This window comes from Ixodes scapularis, unplaced genomic scaffold, assembly GCF_016920785.2.
Source record: "Ixodes scapularis isolate PalLabHiFi unplaced genomic scaffold, ASM1692078v2 PGA_scaffold7__128_contigs__length_106722199, whole genome shotgun sequence".
Lineage (NCBI taxonomy): Eukaryota > Metazoa > Arthropoda > Arachnida > Ixodida > Ixodidae > Ixodes > Ixodes scapularis.
The window spans coordinates 49845295-49863723 of record NW_024609882.1 but is presented as its reverse complement, the minus strand read 5'-3'; the positions used below and the strand labels follow the sequence as shown (position 1 = coordinate 49863723).

At 45.2% G+C, this 18429-nt stretch overlaps 1 protein-coding gene across 1 annotated transcript in view; it reads left to right on the top strand.

Moving 5' to 3' along the window:
* The window catches only part of LOC115324113 (Down syndrome cell adhesion molecule homolog), a 198498-nt gene that overhangs the window by 99613 nt on the left and 80456 nt on the right, over window positions 1–18429 (top strand). The window contains exon 8 of the mRNA XM_042286225.1: window positions 4059–4220. Within this exon, the coding sequence (XP_042142159.1) occupies window positions 4059–4220 (162 nt within the window). The remainder of the gene's footprint in view (window positions 1–4058; window positions 4221–18429) is intronic.

Here is an 18429-nt window from a genome sequence, read left to right as displayed (position 1 = left end):
TAAAGAAAGCTAAAATGTTGCGAACTTTCTTTGAAGCTCTACAAAGTGAGACACGCGAAGCCTATCTTGATTGATACAACACAGTGTGACGTTTCATAGTACGCTTTATAATTTTGCCTTTAAGTTTTTGCGCGCAAAAAAAAAAAAAAAACTACTTTGCTAACTTTGTGTGTTGTGTCGTCCTTCGTCGTTTCCCCAATCTGGAGATTTGTCTAAAATTATGTTAAAACTTCACCATCTCGTTTGCGCTCTAACTTTTTGTTCGTTAATTCTACAAGAGGCAAGCTTAGTCCTCTTCACGTTTCCTTTTGTTATCGAGACTTTGTGTTCTGTTGTCCTTCGTCTTTTCCCTAGTCTCGGGTGTTTGTTTAAAATAACGTTAAACCTACACAAGCCCGTTTTCGCCATAACGTTTTGTTCGTTATATAAATACCTCTGTTAATTAAGTAGTTTGCCTCATTGCAAAAAAAAAATTAAAACATTGACTTGCGCTATGGAACTGTTAAATAACTCTCCATTGGTTTGACACGCTTAGCGTCTGCCAGAATTTTTTAAAGTCATATCACAAGTTAGCTGAATCTACCGGAAACCGAAACCCACAGCCCGATTGGTTGTCTTTGAAATGTCCATTTTTGCACCACCTGGTCTCTAGATTTACAAAGTGCAGTTTCGAGTTCTTTGTGCTTTATGTCACTACTTATGGAGGCATCTCTGAAAATACGATATATACATAATAACCAAGCAGACAATGTACCGTTTTTATTTAAATCGCATGTTAATGGGGCCCTGCAATCATATTTAAGCGTCTGCCGTTTTTGCGGTTTCCACGTCTCTTGGGGTTCGGGCGAGTCGGGCACGGAGAGAGTAACTAAATATCCCAGAGTCATATTTAACCGGACGACGCGGAAACCTCCTCCACCTACGGGAGCGACCCACGATGCCGAAAGCGCGCGAAATGTGAGGTATTTGGTACTGGGCGTACTACTGGTCAGAGCCCCTAAAAAGCTTCTTTTTAGTCAAATGCAAAATATAAATGCCGCGAACCGTTTCAATTATCTATGAAAGTAGTTTTTATTCAGTATTTTAGATCAGAAAAGAAACAAATGCAGTTTATAAAGTCCTGAAACCAGAAATGACCCGTCGACATACCCGCCACCAAGTGGGAAAAAAGGCGGTGCATACAAGAAAGGGGTAGTCGAATCAGGCGCCGACGAGCGGCGAGTGTAGAAAGGTCCCGGATGTGCGCGGCGGCGCTGCGGTCGTTTACGGACTCGAGGACCCGACCGGTTCCGAGCGTTCCGAATGCCTTCGGCGCAAGTTTGCCTTGCTGTTTAGCCATTTCGCGGTATGGAAGCGCAAAGTGGCTCCCGTTCTAAACTGATATTTATCCCGTTTTTGCTGTCGTTTGTGGCCAATGAAGTTTCATGCCGAATTAGTGTTTAATCGCGCAGCAAATGCAATGCGAGCCGCCCTGGCTACCCGCTTCATACAGCCTATCCAGAACATGCCTTAGTGGTGCCCTCTCGAGCCGTCGACACGGAGTGCGGCAGCCGTGAGCGCTCGCTGCGTTCACTACCCCTCCTTTAGTTCACGGCCACTCAATCGGCCAAAAACGTCACGAAGAAGGTTATTTTTTGCTTGTTTTTGTAAACTTAATTTGCCGATAACTTCTATAATAAAGCAAAATTCGAGAAAAGGAATGTTTCATTAAGTTGCTACGTTTAGTGCACTCAGGTTTGGTGCAAATTAAAAACCAGTAAAAAAGTCCTTGCAGTGCTCCTTTAAGTCGCTCCTCATTTACATCTCTTTTTATGAACATAATCCACTAGAATCAGATTTGCACGTGTCATGCTCTGAGAGACTCTCTATCAGCGCAAAACGTCTCACTAATTATTATATTCGAAAATCTAAGCAAAACGTAGTTTTCCCCCTTTAAGAAAAAAAAAAATGTCCCGACTAGAATAATTTGGAGACTTATGTGACAGAACTGACATTCCTTTCGTTAGCTTTAATTAATATATGAAATATTAATGAAGAACACGATGATCAAATATATTCTAGACATGGTGAAGTCATTGACGAAGGAGGGTAGAAAAGGTATACATGCGACATAGCTCAAGCAGTTTGCGTTGATACATGTCGCGTGTGCGCCTTTCTTAGCCTTTTTCTCGTTATTTAGTATCACCTTCTTTAATCAACTCGGTTAACTAAAGCTTCTTTTGAAAATATGAAACGCTTTGTTACTGTAGTCGCATCAGCTTTGGATGTAAAAAAAAAAATCGTTTAACTTTGATTTAAAAAAAAAAAAGCATTTCCAACTACTGCAAAGCTGACCAGCTAGCTCCGAAGTTTACTTTGCATTTCTGTCCAGCTGCGTTGTGACACTACTGAAGGGAACAATTCCGTATCGCTTTCTTGCACTCCTCTCTCCAGCTGCGTCGCCCGCAATGCCGTAAATACTTGTGCCATATACTCTATTCCAGAGCAGGTTAAGAAATGCAGGGCAAGATCCTCCCTCGAAGCGATGCACTCTTTCGACATTACTTTGCAAGAGGAGGTTGTCCCGGTTTTATTTCTGGCAAAACAGCATGGGTGGGCATGGTTGTGATGTATTTATTGTCTGCTACGTTCACAATCGGGATGTCGCGAAACAACCGAGGTTTGAGTTTATCCGGCTTTGACCGCTTAAGACTTTTAACGGAAGCTTGGACAAGCGTGTGACTATTCTACGGTGCCTGGAGCGCCACTCTGACGGGTATGTTTCGCGGCCTTTTCCGCGGATGTTCCAAAAGTCGTCCTAAAGGGACAACAAATGACTCCTCCAAAGCCAACGTGTTACACTGCCGGATGACCCGATGCAGCTGGTAGGTCGTAGAACTTCTTGCGCAAAGCACGAGCAAACGCGAGTGTCGCTGTCGTCACGGAGTCCCGACTCATAACAGCGGAAGCTCCCGTGTACTGTCAGACTGGAGACCAAGATGCGGCAGCACAGGCGTCTGCCAATGCCGCATCCACCACCGCTGCTGTCACACCGCCAGAATCGCACCGGCGACAGCATGACACTTCTATGGCGTTATCCAGACACCACATTTTTGGACGCGGTAAACGCACCATTTGGAGACGCGTCCCACCTAAGAGAAAATAAAGCACGTCTGTTTTTCACATGCGCGGAAAGTGAGAACGAGCTGACGCCACATGGCGGAGGAGCTTAGAAAACTAACCAAACCGTTAAACGATGATCCTGCTGCCTACATTTTACTTATCATTATTACTGTAATAAAATGTGTTGCAGAGCTGTTGGTGTATATTTAGGTAGCAAATAGCATAGAGAAAAACTGACAGCGACAAGTGTGTAGATAGGACATGACTAAAATTTAAAATAATCTCCTACGTAGATTATCTTTTAAAAATGCTCAAAGTATTTGTTTAGAACTATGTGGGCAACAGCGTTTTGCCATAAATACGGTGCGGGGAAATCGCCTCCGACTGGTATTTAACCTCTTTAAAAAAAAGTGGTCACTCTATTTGCCTTTGGGTATGTGATAAAAGTGTCATACTGTTGCCGGCCGCGACCCTGCCGGTGTCATAGCAGCCGTCGGACGTGTGGCAGAAGTCTGTTTTCATGCAAGTCACTCTCCAGGTTGATAGCCCACGGAAGCTTCAGCATTTTGGAGTTTGGACGCCGTTTATGACGACGGCGACACTCGGTTTCTCTCGTGCTTTTCCCCCAGAACTTATACGCCCAACCGCCAGGATCGCCGCATTCAACAGCATGATATTCAACTTTTGTGACGTCATTTGATGCCACTTTGTGACCACTTGCGATGCACGAACGGAACATGACGCTAAATTTGCCAGTCAGGGACACGTTCTAGGCACTGTCCCAAAACTTTGGAGGTTCGGGAAACATTACATATCACATCTCAGGTTCCACAAACGTTTGGAATATTTTTCTTCTTTAATGAAGCTATTTCTTGTTTCCGGCCAAACTTTGTTTCTGAGAAAAGGCGGTGACTGTTTCTTCGCTGTTTTTTTCTCTCCTCTCCCGGCCCCCCTAGACGGAAGCGAGTTGCCAGTAAACCAGCGGCAGAGCGTCTTCCCCAATGGCACCCTCCTGCTGGAGACCGTGGACAAGGCGAAGGACCAGGGCGAATACACCTGCTCCGTGGACAGCGGCACCGGCACCACCGTTCAGCAGACCGTGAGGGTCATCGTACGCAGTAAGGACGGCGCAACATCTCTTCCGTTTTCGACACTCCGAATAGTCCAAACAAAGAAATAGTTCCCTGTGTATTCCACACATATACAGATTTTTTTTTTTTTCACTCTTGCCTCGAGCCACCGGGTAGACGTATCTGGTGTCGGCGACGGAAAAAAAATAAAGCATTTCACCCTGAAAATAATAAAGAAGTAGAGCTGAGGCAAAATGAGAATAGCTGACGGTTACGCTAATATCCTAAATGTCTTCTTTTTCCGTAGCGACCGCCCAACAATGTTTTCTGCGATCTCGGAAGTGACGACATTCAAGATGGCGGCGCTCTTATGAAAAAGTTGTATACACCAACACGTGGCTCTGAAGCTGTCGGTATGGCACATACGCAGACGCATCACCTCTTGCAAATGCGGGCAAAAGAGGGCTTCTTTGTATACTGCGCGTTGTAAACAGCGTGCTTTCACACTGAAAAAGACAGTCTGTATATTAGTAACACTTTATGTTAGTCGCAATTGTACATTTGTGCCAGTTGGTGTCTCGAAACTGTATTGAAAAGCCCGCATGTCTGTATTGCGATCTCGGTAAATGCACAAGCGGGAGCCAGTTTCAACGTTCTTGTCAACGAATCGAGCGACGAATAGATCCCGCGCTGAATATTTACGTAGTTAAAGTCCATTCTTGAAGAACAAAAGCGCACATAATTCCCACCTTAGTACAAAACGCACGGACGTAAATTTTGTAACAAAAGATCTGTGACTTATACAGCGGAAATTATTATAATCCAGTTGATTAAGTTCTCAAATTCAGAATTACACAAAATACAAACCCCGGAGTTGTTTTGAGGCGAGATGGTGCTCACGTTACGCCATCAGAATGACATGGTCACGTGACACCAACTTTGTGACCAGGTCACGTGACGTAATGGCTTCACGCTGCGGTGTCATGTGTCCTAACTTTATGTTACCACGTAACCCCATCGGGGCACCAACCACCTAATCTTCATACGCATGTGACACCGTGCTTTTTAGGAACTTTTCGTGGTGATAAACTTGGAAAGCTGGCAATAAAAGCATTTGGATTTTCAGTACAAAAACAACTGGGGAAACGCGGCGTGCACACGAACATAAAAGTGACCACAATGAGGTTCATATTTTACACTAGTATGCTCATTACTGTACAAGGGGACTCTTAATACGATCCTGATATCGGAACACATTACCGCCATTATTGAAAAAAACCCTTGTATTGGAACCTCCTCACCAGAGGATTTTCTCGATGTGGATGTAGTACGTTGATTGCGGTAATTGGCTCGCAGAGTGCTGTGCTGAAGTACGAACACCGGTATTGTTTAGGATACGTGTACGTGTCATTATCTGCGGTTTTCAAAAGCCTGCTTTGATTGCTGCATCGGATGAAGTACCCTATAGTGTAGTAATTTAAAGGCATAGCTTACGTGGCTAAGAAAGACACCTTATATTGTTAATGCAAAAAAATTCAAAGGTTTAGGCGAGCTATATGAAATAAACGAGAAACAGGATATGGATAGGTCCCTGGTTTGATACCAGGGCCAGGCGGAGTTTTTCAACGCACACCAGTCAACTAACTGTGTTTGGAGTTTTGTGTTTTTCCTTTTCCCATCTGTTCCCCTTCTGCAGGGCTCATTATCACTTACGCCTTATCTCCCCAAGAAAAAAAAAACAACTAGACACTTAGACGTGCTGATCGGAGGACGTCGGAACCTTCGGTGTCATTTGCTACAATCTTCGCTGATTTCCAGACATTCCTGACTATTCGAAAATTTCGCGTTAAGAAATAAGAAGTACATATGCACGACTCTACACCTTCGTGGTTTCTGGAAATCTGAAGATTATTGGTGCAATGCTGCGTAAGATAAGGTCGAAGCCGCGTCCAAAACGTCGGATGTGGTTCTAACCAAAGTAAAAGTTATTTTGGTCGCATGAATAGAGCACAATATACGTAGTCGAAATAATTCTCGCCCAAAGCCGATGTTGTCTTTTGTCGTTCATATTTTGCGGTCAGCCAATTTATTCGCATCTCCATATCCAGCATCTATAGGTAGAGTATTTTCCGTCTGTACCACACAGAGTGGTCAGCTACAGATGCTAAAAAATGTACGAATACGGCATCGAGACTCAATTCAAAACCTGTCCTGTTTACGCCGCCATTTTTTTTTCTTCTTGCCTTGTGCAAGGCGGGTTGCATGGAGCTTTCACAAAAATACCAAAAAGCCTCGCGCGAGGTGCTGTACGCTCCTCCTCGCCTCCACGGAATTCATCCCGTGACAAAAAAGAGATCGAAAGAAAGACAGAGAGAGAGGGAGAGTGGGTGTCGGAATTCCCGTATTTTCCAGACTGAGGTCCGCGGAATACACTTGTTTGAAACTTTGTACTTTACGTGGACTACATGTGCGGACTGTACATGAATTTTGTTCTTCAAGATCGATCAATATGACGTGAAGAATTTTGCCAGTGAAAGAGTATGTTTAAAATTATTTGATATGTGATGCTATAGCTTCTCTGCGAGCTAATAAATCAGACATTCGGCAAGGTTTACCGTGTATGAGAATATTTTTTTCTGTCGACTAAACATCAGGAATGGACTGTGCACGGTGGACGGACTATCAAACAACCACCTTTGTTTTTGACTCCAAATTTGCCCGGTGAGCTATAGACACGGTGGGGGCAATAGTCCTGAAATCCGGAACTCGCCTGCTCTCGCCCACTTGCCTGCGTTTCCTCCGTTCCCTACGTCGTTTGATACAACTAAATCTTACCCGGTTAAAAGTTTGATCATTCGCATCCGAACCGCATCCGAAGACTTCGTACCCGCATCCGAACCGCATCCGGAAAATTCTTAACAAATTATTTCCGCATCTGATGCCCTTCCGCAGATTTTGTATCCGCCTCCTAACCGCATCTGGAATGTTCTGAAACGCATCCAACCCTCAATTTGCGCATTCATTTTGCGTCATAAAATCAAGAATGGATAAAAGAAAAAAGACGCGTGGATGGTATTTTATAAGCCCTCTGCTTGCATTTGTACAATCACCTCTTGTCAAAATACCGTCAAAGTCATTGCGTCGTATTTTGCTTTATCAGATATATTAAATAAGCGATCGTCCTTCCAGAGACACTTCGTATCGATGGAAAATGATCGTAGCTACGAAAGCGTCTGGGAGTCCGTGACACTGACATTCTGTCCAGAAGATGCGCTTAAAAGGAAGGAAATTTTAATATTTATATAATTTCACGTTTGTACAACCTAGCTCAACCAGATGCACATTTCACAGACAAGAAAATTAACAAACTACAGACTAATAAAATTGTGTAATTTTGTTTAGGCAAAACATTATAAAAGTGTGATAGCAAAGGCGCTCACTCAGCGCAGCAAAGTACTCGCGTGTGTGTTTTGTACACCACTTCGAAAAAAGCCCAATATTCAATAATGGCAACACCTCCTATCAGTTTCAGCTTTAAACACGAAGCCTCAACTGCATGCTCGGAACCATATAGTTAAAAACATTTCAAGGCCAACTGTCAAAAAAAAATAATAACGCACTCACACACAATGGCTTACTTGTAAAAGTTGTTGTGTAGATGAAACAAAATATCGCCAACATAGACGGGTTCCGACTTGCTCGCCTCTCTTAAATTAATAACCGCTAATGAGAAGACTCTCTCCCTTGATGCACTTGATGCTCGCCTGGCATGCACGAACTGCGCTACAAGAATGAGGTGCCGAAACTCGCGCTGGCGCAAGTTCAACCATTCCAGAGGATACAATTCAGTCTCCTAGATCTACTTGTAGGCGAAGAAGCCACTTGCAGACATCTACATTCCTTTCCATTGTATGTCTTTGGTTTTCCTTGCCAAAAGACCGTGTTGCGGTCTTCCTCTGCCAGACAAAAACACTTTCAGCCTTTCCATTTTGGAGAAGAAGGAAGAGCAGCGGAGCTGTAACTTTTGTTCTCGGTGGTGGCTTTTCAGACGAGCGATCTGCTCTTCTTTCGCAAGGAAATCTGAAGCCCTCGACGCAGTGTAACTTTAGGCGATGGCGGCCTCGCGGCGATTACGAAACCATTCGCGCTGCTGCGCATTTCGCCGCTCATTCCATTCCCGCTCTTCTTCCCCCGAAGAAATGTTGCCGCGATCTCCGAGCGAAAGCGGCAAGCGGACAACCGGCAACCACAACACTCTGGACAGCTACCGCCATCTATGAGCGACGGCGGCAACCAGAGTTTTGTGTCGACATTTCTTTGCGGGGGACACGATCCTGGGGAAACTAGCCCTCAACAGCTCCGCTGTAAAAAGTACGCCTTCCCGGAACGACTGATACTCCTGGATACTTATTTTTTTTTCTAGGGACTGCATTAATGGCGAGATAGAACTTTATAAAGCGATGTTGTATGGTAATCAAATCTTTCTTAAGATAAATAACAATGTTCTCCCCGATTGGGACCTCTTTTCTCACAGCGTAGTTTGCCCCTGCAATACGTTCGATGATGCACTTACGGTATCACACTTTTTTTTTTTTTCACTCTACACTGTGCGGTCGTACACGTTTGTGGGCCGCCTCGGTAACAAATGTAGATCCGAACCCGCAATTATTCGCATCCGATCCGGATCCGCAGCCCAAGTCATCCGCATCCATCCGCATTCTGGTATTTCTGATTCATTTTCATCCGCATCGGCCAGTTATCCGCGGATAATCCGCGAATATGCCGCTATAACCGGTTGGGTACTTACCGTTCCGGCATCTCTAGTGAGCAAGTCAACTCACTGATGTCGCGCCACTGTGGTGGTGCTGCTGTCAAAACTGCGCGTGCGCAGACGCTTCACTCGTCAGAAATTTCGGTTTCTGCGCATGCCCAGTGCGCACACCTGGTGTGGGCAAAGCGGGCGTGCTTATAAACAGTCTGTTGATGTATTAGCGACGTGCGCGACCAAAAGCGTCGCTGTGGTCGAAGTTCGTGATTGGCCAAACCTTGGCTTGCTGTAGCATGATATGATAAGGCCGGCCCAATCGCCGGTTCGCGGCGAAGAAAATTGTGCCAATCACGGCAAGGCAAATTCTGGTCGTTACGTCACCAAAGGAAAGAATAAGGGGGCGCCACCGAAATCTATCGGCGTTAATTGGTGCTGTGGACGGCGGTGAACGTTTTGCAGCACGTCCAATGGCGATAGCCACGACTCGAATTCCGATTCCGAGCTTTGCATACATTTCTGGAAGGCGGAAAATCGTTTCTTTGAATATCACAGAATGCTTTCAATGACTGGAGCCGCAATGATGTTAGGCAACGACGTGGCTGGAATGTCGTTACTTTCTAGGGTAGCCTATTTCGTGGCTCAAGTCAAACTCGCAGATGGTCGACATTCTAACGCGTGAGTACAGGCTTCGATAGAAGAAATATGGCCAGGTTCATTGGTGCGTGTAAAAGAACCACGCGCCGCAGATTTTTTTAAACGTTATCAGAATGTGATGCTCGCAAAAGCCGATAGGAGCTCGAAAGTTTGAGAGAGTGACGTTAACTGGATCAGAAGGTACACGGAAGAGAACGCATTTCTCTACGACTCAATGTCACCAAAATCTTTTTTTCGTCGAGACAAGAAATCATACAGGTGGAAACTGTGGCATGTAATTCAGTCGAACAAATTAGTCGTCGAGAAAGAAAACAATATTGTTGTTCTTGGTAAAAGTTTGTTTTACTAAAATAAATTACACAGGCGGGCACAATATTTTTTTCTTGTATTGGTGGAAGCACGGTTTGATGAAAATTGGCTCAGAAAAATGTGGTATTTTCCTTTTATATTTTCATCTAGATAACGTCATGTTCTTAAACTTTCAGGTATTCTTTCCACTGCTAGCGTCTGATTCTCACCAATACTCAGCTTTCTGAAGGGGTTGTTTAATTCTGCGGGCCGAAAACAGGCTTTATTTCCTTGATTGAACACGATATGAACATGCCGCCTAACATATATACTGAACACAATCTGCAATACCTTTTGCTGAAGGGGAAAAAAAGAGAAATTTACAGTCTTATTCAGATCTCCGTGATATCAGTTCTGAGGCCCTCCTTAGGCATGACGGCGTACGCGAAGCTGTCCTTAATTTAAGGGCTTTTCTATTGAAGGCGCTTAGTTCAACAAAAATCATTAAAACGGCACAAATGTTTTACTAAGACACCAGCGAAAGTCGGTAGTTTTGTATGGGTATAGCTGTTTTTCATCATGTTGTATAGGTGTCTTCGCGGATTAATTACTTACCTTAATCTCACGTCATATGGTTCATCCACAGGTTCCAAAGCAAGTTTTGCGAGTTTCTTCTGTTTTTGTTGTTAATTAAATGATCTTAATTAGTCCTCTGACCCGCATACAGCATTCGAATGACACCTTCGGTCCAGCGGATATTGACGTTTTTAACAAGAATTTGTTAGCATTTAAATTGTTTCTCGGTAATCTGGGATCTCCATGGTTGTGCATTGTTTTTTGTCTTTGTCTTTATGTAGGTACGTATTGCTTTCATTTGCATATTCGTGCACTCTATAGGTACGTTTACACCTGAGAATAAATCCGCGTCCGCGGGAGCGGATTCGCATCTGGCAGCGGCGGCGACGAGTGGGTTGTGTTGACATCTATTTTCTTCGAGTGGCGGCGCCGGCTGCGGCAGCTGTTCTCATAACATCCCGCCGAATATGACGAGAATGCGCGACAGTTCCCACTTCGGCTGTCTCTCCCGGGTGTTGCTGCTCCCGGAAGAACGCGTACTCGTGACGTAGGCAGCGTCGCGCTGCGCAAGCATGTCACTTCCGGTCAGCGAAACGCATTGTTCGGCGGCAGAAAAAGGTCCTGAACCTATACACCTTTTCAAGAAACATTCGACCCCAGGGGCAGTGAACCGTGTTCGAACCCAGTCACTGGGTTTGAGGCTAGACTTCCTCCGTCGTCCCTGCTAACCCTAACCGAGTGAACTGTGATTTCGATAGGCGCAGCCTGCGTAGGCGCAGTTTCAAACACTGCGTGCGGCTAAATTCTCGACTTTTCCCGCTGTATTTTGTGTTTCATGATGCATGCATTTTCCTGAGGTCGTTAAGAAAGTATTGTACCACATTTGGAAAAAGAACCAATAAAATCCTATAAACCATTTTTGTTGGGTACGCGCGCGACAGAACGAATGCGACTGGAATTAGTTATTTGTTTTTTTTGTTTTTACGATAAGTTTTTGACGGCGCCGCGCGATTAGCCGTATGTCAAAAGACAAATCGTTTAGCTGTCCAAAATAAATTACAACAGAGGATAGCCGAGAGGCATGCAATTTTCACGCTCACAAATAACGAGTTTACCGATGGACAGGACACGGACATACAATTTAGCAATTATTAACATTCGAACAATATATTGTTCGTACCACACGATGCAGCGTTATCTGAAAATAAATTATTTGAAAAAGATCTCAAATAACACAGTCACAGTCGATGACAGTTATATCTTGACGATCGGACGGAATCCAAGTTGACTTCGTTTTGGGGCACGTTGCAGGGAGAGCTTCCTTTTTTCACAAAAGCACCAATGCAAAGAAACGAACGCGACTGGCTTGTTTCCCACCCCAACCTGGGCAACTATTTTTGGAAATGACTGAGGATTCTGCGCGGATTATCTCTGGGACGCGGGAGAACAATGTTCGCAAAATTACGTCGAGGGTCGTTTGACGTCCTTCACCTCCTTCGTTTCCCTTGAATGTCAAGCAGAAAAGCTTGAATGGCAGGTACTTACCAGCCCTATTTCTCACAATGGAAGATAACAAAGAATGGGTACTCAGCACGCATAAAAAAATTAGGGTGGTAACTTTCAAGAGGGGTTAGAAAACGTGGAATGGAAAACCGCAAAAACGTAGGTAGAGAACCGCGCTGAGCGGGTCTTCAGAGTTCAAGAGAGTGGCAGAAAATTTCCAGCTGATAGAGGGCGCGAGAGTAGCACCAGCCGCATCAGCTTCATAAACATGGCGGCGGCGTAGAAGCGTTTTTTTGGAAATGTGTATACGGCTCGCCGCCTCGATTTCCGCCCAGCGTTTAGCCCCCGGGGCAAAAGCTGGGCGGATTCGCTAGCGGATTTGCAAGTGTAAACGTACCATAAGACACGGCGAGGGCACTGAAGGAAGCGAAGGGGTGCAGACAGGGGGATGGGGTGTTTAGGAGAGTTAACTATAATACGGAACAAAACCAAAGAAGATTCCCCTTACATAAATACGGGTGCTATCTAAACTTGCAGAGATAATTCGGTTACATAACAGCTGGGCCCGTACAAAACAAGCGGCATTTTGCGTGACGAGAAGGGAAGGCGGCCAGTGTACACCGTTAAGGAAATTTAAATATCACCGCTGTGTACACCCTCCCGGAACTCATTGCATCCGATTAATACAAAAGAGGCGCAAGCCCATTTATCTTAGAAACGAACATTGAAGCCCACGTGCATTTGGTATTTGTAATAGCGATAAAACATGCTTTCAACAAACACTTTCAGTGATGAGGTTACCTCAATCAACATTTTAAGAACACAAAGACACACACACACACAGGAGAAATCAGCTGGATCTTAAAACTGAATTAATGTTTTTTTTTTCGTGTGCTCGCATGACTGTTGATTAAGATTTCTTCTGCCACGAAGGGATACGTACGGGTGCTCAGCACTGCCGATTAATTATAGCATAAAAATAAGCTTGGGGTTCGCAAATATTCGAACTTTCCATGTCTTTCTGGTGGGTGAGCACGGCGTTCGTTTTAAAACCAAGAGAGACGGAGTACAGCACGTTTATTTATTGAAAACAGAAAAGTTTGTTTATTCAAGAGCCACAATATTACATTCAACAAATTTAAGATAACAAAACGGGTTACTTAAAAATATAAACCAATATTTGAGTAATACACTGAGCATGAGTGGGCGCTCGGAGAAACTAAGTTCCTGTTTTGCGATGAATTCTAAAGAACCTTTATATCTCTTTACACCACGAAATCTGTCCTTTATTTTTTGTACAAGGAACTTTCAATACAACCTACCCAAAGTAGCTCAAAGTGGGCACTAAAAAGAGAAGGCTGACGTGCAATCCTCGTGGATCCTACCTGGTGTTTCAAGTCAGGCAGATGTAGGGCCCACTTGGTAGCCCACCTGAGCTTCCCTTTGTGGATTCTCAGGGGGCATACTTGGGCAACGCACATGGACTTCCCTCTTGAGACGCAGAGTGGGCCTAGTTGTGCAGCCAAGATGGGCATATCTCGTAAAACACAGTCGGGGCCTAGGCGGGCAGCCCGCAAGGGCTTCCTTCATGCGATCCAAAGTGAGCCCACGTTAAAATCCACATAAGGTACGGCTGGGAACATCCTCCTATTCTGGGTCATTTCATCATCCGTCTGATGAATTGAGATGATTTATCATTCAATATTTCTACAGAAAATGTGGTATATATTATCACATGTGGGTATTGCAGTGAATCCCGAAATGTGCATGCCTCACTTTGCCCATAAACATTATCACCATTTGTTTTACATGAATGTGAGTGATTTGATTGATCAGAAATAATTATGAGCAAGTCCATAGAAAATAATAATTTCAAGCGTACGAAATGGAAGAGAAAACTGAGTTCATTTCCATTTAATTCCTGTTGGAAAGTAATCGTGATATATATATATAGTAAGCTTGAGCCGGCTACATACGCCGAGTTTAGAAGAGATATCAACATTCCGGTGAGCGCAATGTCAGCGCAGATTATTTCACGCTATAACCGCTTTTTACTTTGATATCAGAATTCCGTTGCGCTCATTGCATGCATTAGCAGAAGCAAATGTATTATGATATTGAAGGATTCTGAAAATACTCCCGCTTTCTGTCGTTTATTCGTCACACTTTCTCTTTCTCTCTCTATCTGCTTCTCTGAATTACGCTTTCATTTATTCGGAAGCCCCGAGTGCAAGCACGTTCCCTCCTGACATACTCCAGAGGATGGCACTCGGCCTGGTCAAGTCATAGTATCCATGTAACTTGCAGATGCGTGTTAGAACACTATTACCTGATTTTTCCTGACTATACTTTCTGCTTCTGCAGACCTCAGAAATAAACCAAAATATTGTGGCAAGGTAAAACATAAAGAAAACAAAATCGCATGCGAACACCACTTTCATAAATATGCGACGGAACTAAAAGCAAAACTGCAGCTTCGCCACATGTATAGCCAGAAACAGAAAAACAATCCGTCGGTACCTATGTCATTCATGAGCAGATATCATGCATCCGAAACACTGCGTGGCCGCAACAACCCTGTAAAAAAACATAAAATAAAAGAACAAGTGCACAGCTTGGCGTAAAAGTCCCGTTAATATTCAAAAGTATTTAACGAGTGGGAGCTCCATATCCCGGCAGGGAAAACAACTAATCTAACAGGCATATTGTGCAATCGATCGGTAAACCCCCAAGCAAATAAAGGGAAAAAAAACACAAAAAAAAAACACAAGGATAAGAACAACAAGAATGATGAACCACCCAATATAAACAAAATCGTTACACAGCAATACGGGGCTTGAAAAGACTACAAGCCGCGCGGTCGCTGGGTGCATTCATATTTGATGCCCTACACCGCCACCAAATGGCAATTTCGAGCCCCAAAATAAAAAAATGCGTATCGGCCTTGCGATACGGGCGACCTGCGATAGTGCGCGTGACTCCTTGGCCCTTACACCGGGCGCGTTCTATCGATTTATCCTAAGATACGGCAAATTGCGTAGCGAAAAAAAAAATGCGGGCCTCGGTTAGACCGTAAATTGTCCATTAGCTTGCCGTGTGCTCAGATGTGCGGTGCCCCCGTCAGCTGCTGAATTGCTCGAGCCTGCGGCACTCCCCGTGGGAAGCCCCTAAGTGTTGCGGTTTGTTTATGAGGGGGAATTATTGAGCGGAAAAGGGGGTTGGGGAAGGGGCGGGGGGGGGGGGGGGCGTGCGTGAGTGTAGGGTTACTTTATTCATAACAAGGCGTCCTACTTGTGTGTTTATTAGTTTTTTATAGGCCAGGAGGGGAAATTGTGTGCTCGAAGTTGTGGCACAGAGGTACACGTGAGGTAGACACGTGCGGCAAGGAGGTTGCTTGAGGATGTAGGAAAGCGGTTCAATGCAGTCACAATGTTGCTAAGCTCATGAAGGCCTGAGCAGGGACCGTAGTTGCGGCTGAAGCTCAACAGCTGAAGAGTCAGGGTTATATACCTACTCCAAATCACAAGTCCCTGGCCCACAGGGGGAGACCAAGTGGGTCATAATTACACCGCAAGTCGAGCACGATTAACAGTCAAAGTCGCTGACAAATTAAAAAATCGCGGGGGGGGGGGGGGGGGGCGGGGGGGGGGGGGGGCAGTACAGGGAATATTTTTGACTCGAGTTAGCCAATAATATCAGAGAATTATCAGATTAGATGGCTGAAGAAGGAATGATGAAACACGAAGCGTCAATATAATGAGACAAGCCTGGCGTTACTTAAGTTGTCGGTTAATATAGAAAATATTATACACGAACGCACATACTAATAGCAAACTGCTTGGGGCCAACTTTGTCGTCTTTCAGTGGACCCGCGCAGAATGACAACGAAAGTGGCGATGTCGCACTGTCAGTGCTGCTTTATCGGCCTTACGACATCGTCGGGCCACCTGTGCTCTGACTAGGTAACACATAGTTTATGGTATCCTAAGGCTTCACAGCCTATTACGGGACATGGTGACTGCCACATAGCTTGAGCGAAGCTCGCCGCCGATTGAACGGAGCGGCTTAGTTGCGAGGTAGTAAATGTACAGTGCTCCCCAAACTTAACGCCAACACTGGGTTCCCAACCATTGAGCTGGTGTTGGCCACACTGTTAAATTTGACACTAAACGTTCGGGATGCCTTCTCAGGATGGTATAGTAATTGGGAACCAAAACATTCTTCAGATAGTTCAAACGGCCGCCGCAGGGACTGTCAGAAACGGCAAATGCCGTGGCGGCGTTAAGTTTGAGGCAATCTGTACCTGTGAAACATCCCACAGCACTGAGAAGAGGGCGCGAATATTCTTTCTCTCGTGTTGTCGAACCTGAGGAGAGGACATGACTCTACCTTTTTTCCATGGCATCTCCATGCGTTACTGGTAAAACGGGGCAATCACTGCTAACCCTAAATACCTTCCGACTGCTGGCAACGACACAATTTAACAAGGGCGCCGGCTTTCACTAATAAATCAATAGAAATTTGAAGGCGTCGCGTTATTACGCACTTTTAATTTATTAGGGTCAGCAGAGAAGCAGACGGCGAGCGGTGAAGCAGCGCAGTGGCGAAATCACTCGATCATCTCGCTCATCGTACGCGTACCGTATCGATAGTGGTGACCACAAACTTTTCGAGTCGCCTCACTCAGACTACCATGAATAAATTTCCATACCGCACAGTCTTATACTCTAAAAAAAGGAAAAGTACTTCCTCCCTTAGAGGAGGAACGTTGCTCCCCCAAAAGGGGAGAAAAAGTTCCTCCCCTAAGAAAGCAGGAAGCTTGCCACGTATTTTTGCCTATGGAGGAAAAGTCACTCCCCTAAAAAGGGAGGAATATAGTCACCTTTTTACGCCCAATGGAGGAAACTTTCTCCCCTCGTGTAATTCATATAGCTTCTACCAGATGGCGCTCAAAACAGAAAAAATATGTTGGTGAAGCGCCAAGTTGTTTTTCAATGACCGCCGAATTTTGAACGCGACATGGTAAATACACATATATCACTGAACACACAGAATACACGAAACACCAACAGAACACCTTACAACACCAACAACGCAAGGACACCGAGCCCCCCCCCCCCCCCTAGCATCGCGCTGGGCAGTAGTGGGATTGCTCTAGCCGTCAAGTTGCCGTCGCCGCCATTGAACATGTTCGCAACGGTAGCGGCGGTCCGACCGCCGCTGCCGCCGCGAACATGGGGGAAGAATTTTCGTTCCTTTTTCAAGCGCCACCAGGTGGCGCTGCATCGAAATCGGTGAAATGGAGGAGCGGGTGCGATTTCCCCCCTTCAGTCGGCAACAGGGAGGAACATCGCTTTTCGATCGCAGCTCTTAGGCGCCCGTTTCCGGCTTGAGCGGCGTCAGCGTCGGCTTCGGTGTGGCCGTCACCGTCGGCGTAAGCGCGGGGGGCATGATGGGTAAATTTCCCCGCTAAATTTAGCAGAAAATTTTTCCCGCTAAATTTATTTGTAAAATTTCCCCGCTAAATCTAGCGGAAAATTTTCCCCGCTCAATCTAGCGGAAAAATTTCCCCGCTAAACTTAGTGGGTAATTTTCTCCGCTGAATCTAGCGGAAGATTTCCCCCGATAAATTTAGCGAAAACATTTCCCCGCTAAATATAGCGGAAAATTTTCCCCGCTAAATTTAGCGGAAAAATTTTCCCGCTAAATTTAGCGGAAAATTTTCCCAGCTAAATCTAGCGGATAACTTTCCGCCTTAATCTAGCTGAGAAATTTCCCCGCTACCTTTAGGGGGGAATTTTCTCCGCTGAATTAGCGGAAACACTTTTCTTAAATGGGGCGAGCAGGAGAGGAGGAGGGGCATAGCTACCTCACCGTACCTTCCCCTTATCCTCCTGAGCTGCGCTGTAATTCTACATTACAGGGAGTGTAAACGGCTTTCATTTTTTTTTTCCTCCATTTCTCCTTCCGTTTTTTTTTTTTTTTTTTTTTTTGAGTGCGCGAAGTAACTTGACTTAAGTGCGATCAGCAAACGACCGAAGAAAATCCATCGCCGCCGCGGAAGCGTGTCGTCCGCGAGAGGAAAGAGGGAACCTACAGTGGGGGGCCCCGTTTAGGGCGGCGAGGGGTATGAAGCAGCATTTTGTAGTCTTGGCCCTTGATGTCCAACAATGCAAGGCACACGATGCATTAGCGGATGTCACAGAGCTATACACTAATTCATTTTCTAGGCTAGATTTAGCGAGGAAATTGAAATATTGTATAGGTCTGTGACGTCCCATAATGCAACGCGCGCAGTGTATCATGGAACTTTTAAACGCCCGTTCCCGCATTGAATTGCATTTTTTTTTAAAATTAAACAGAGGATGGCGCTATGACCTAGAAGGGTTAGTAGCCTAAAGTGGTTACGTCGAGGGCCACGCCGACACCGCTGTATGCGGGAGCGGCCGCCTAAACGCTCTGTTATAC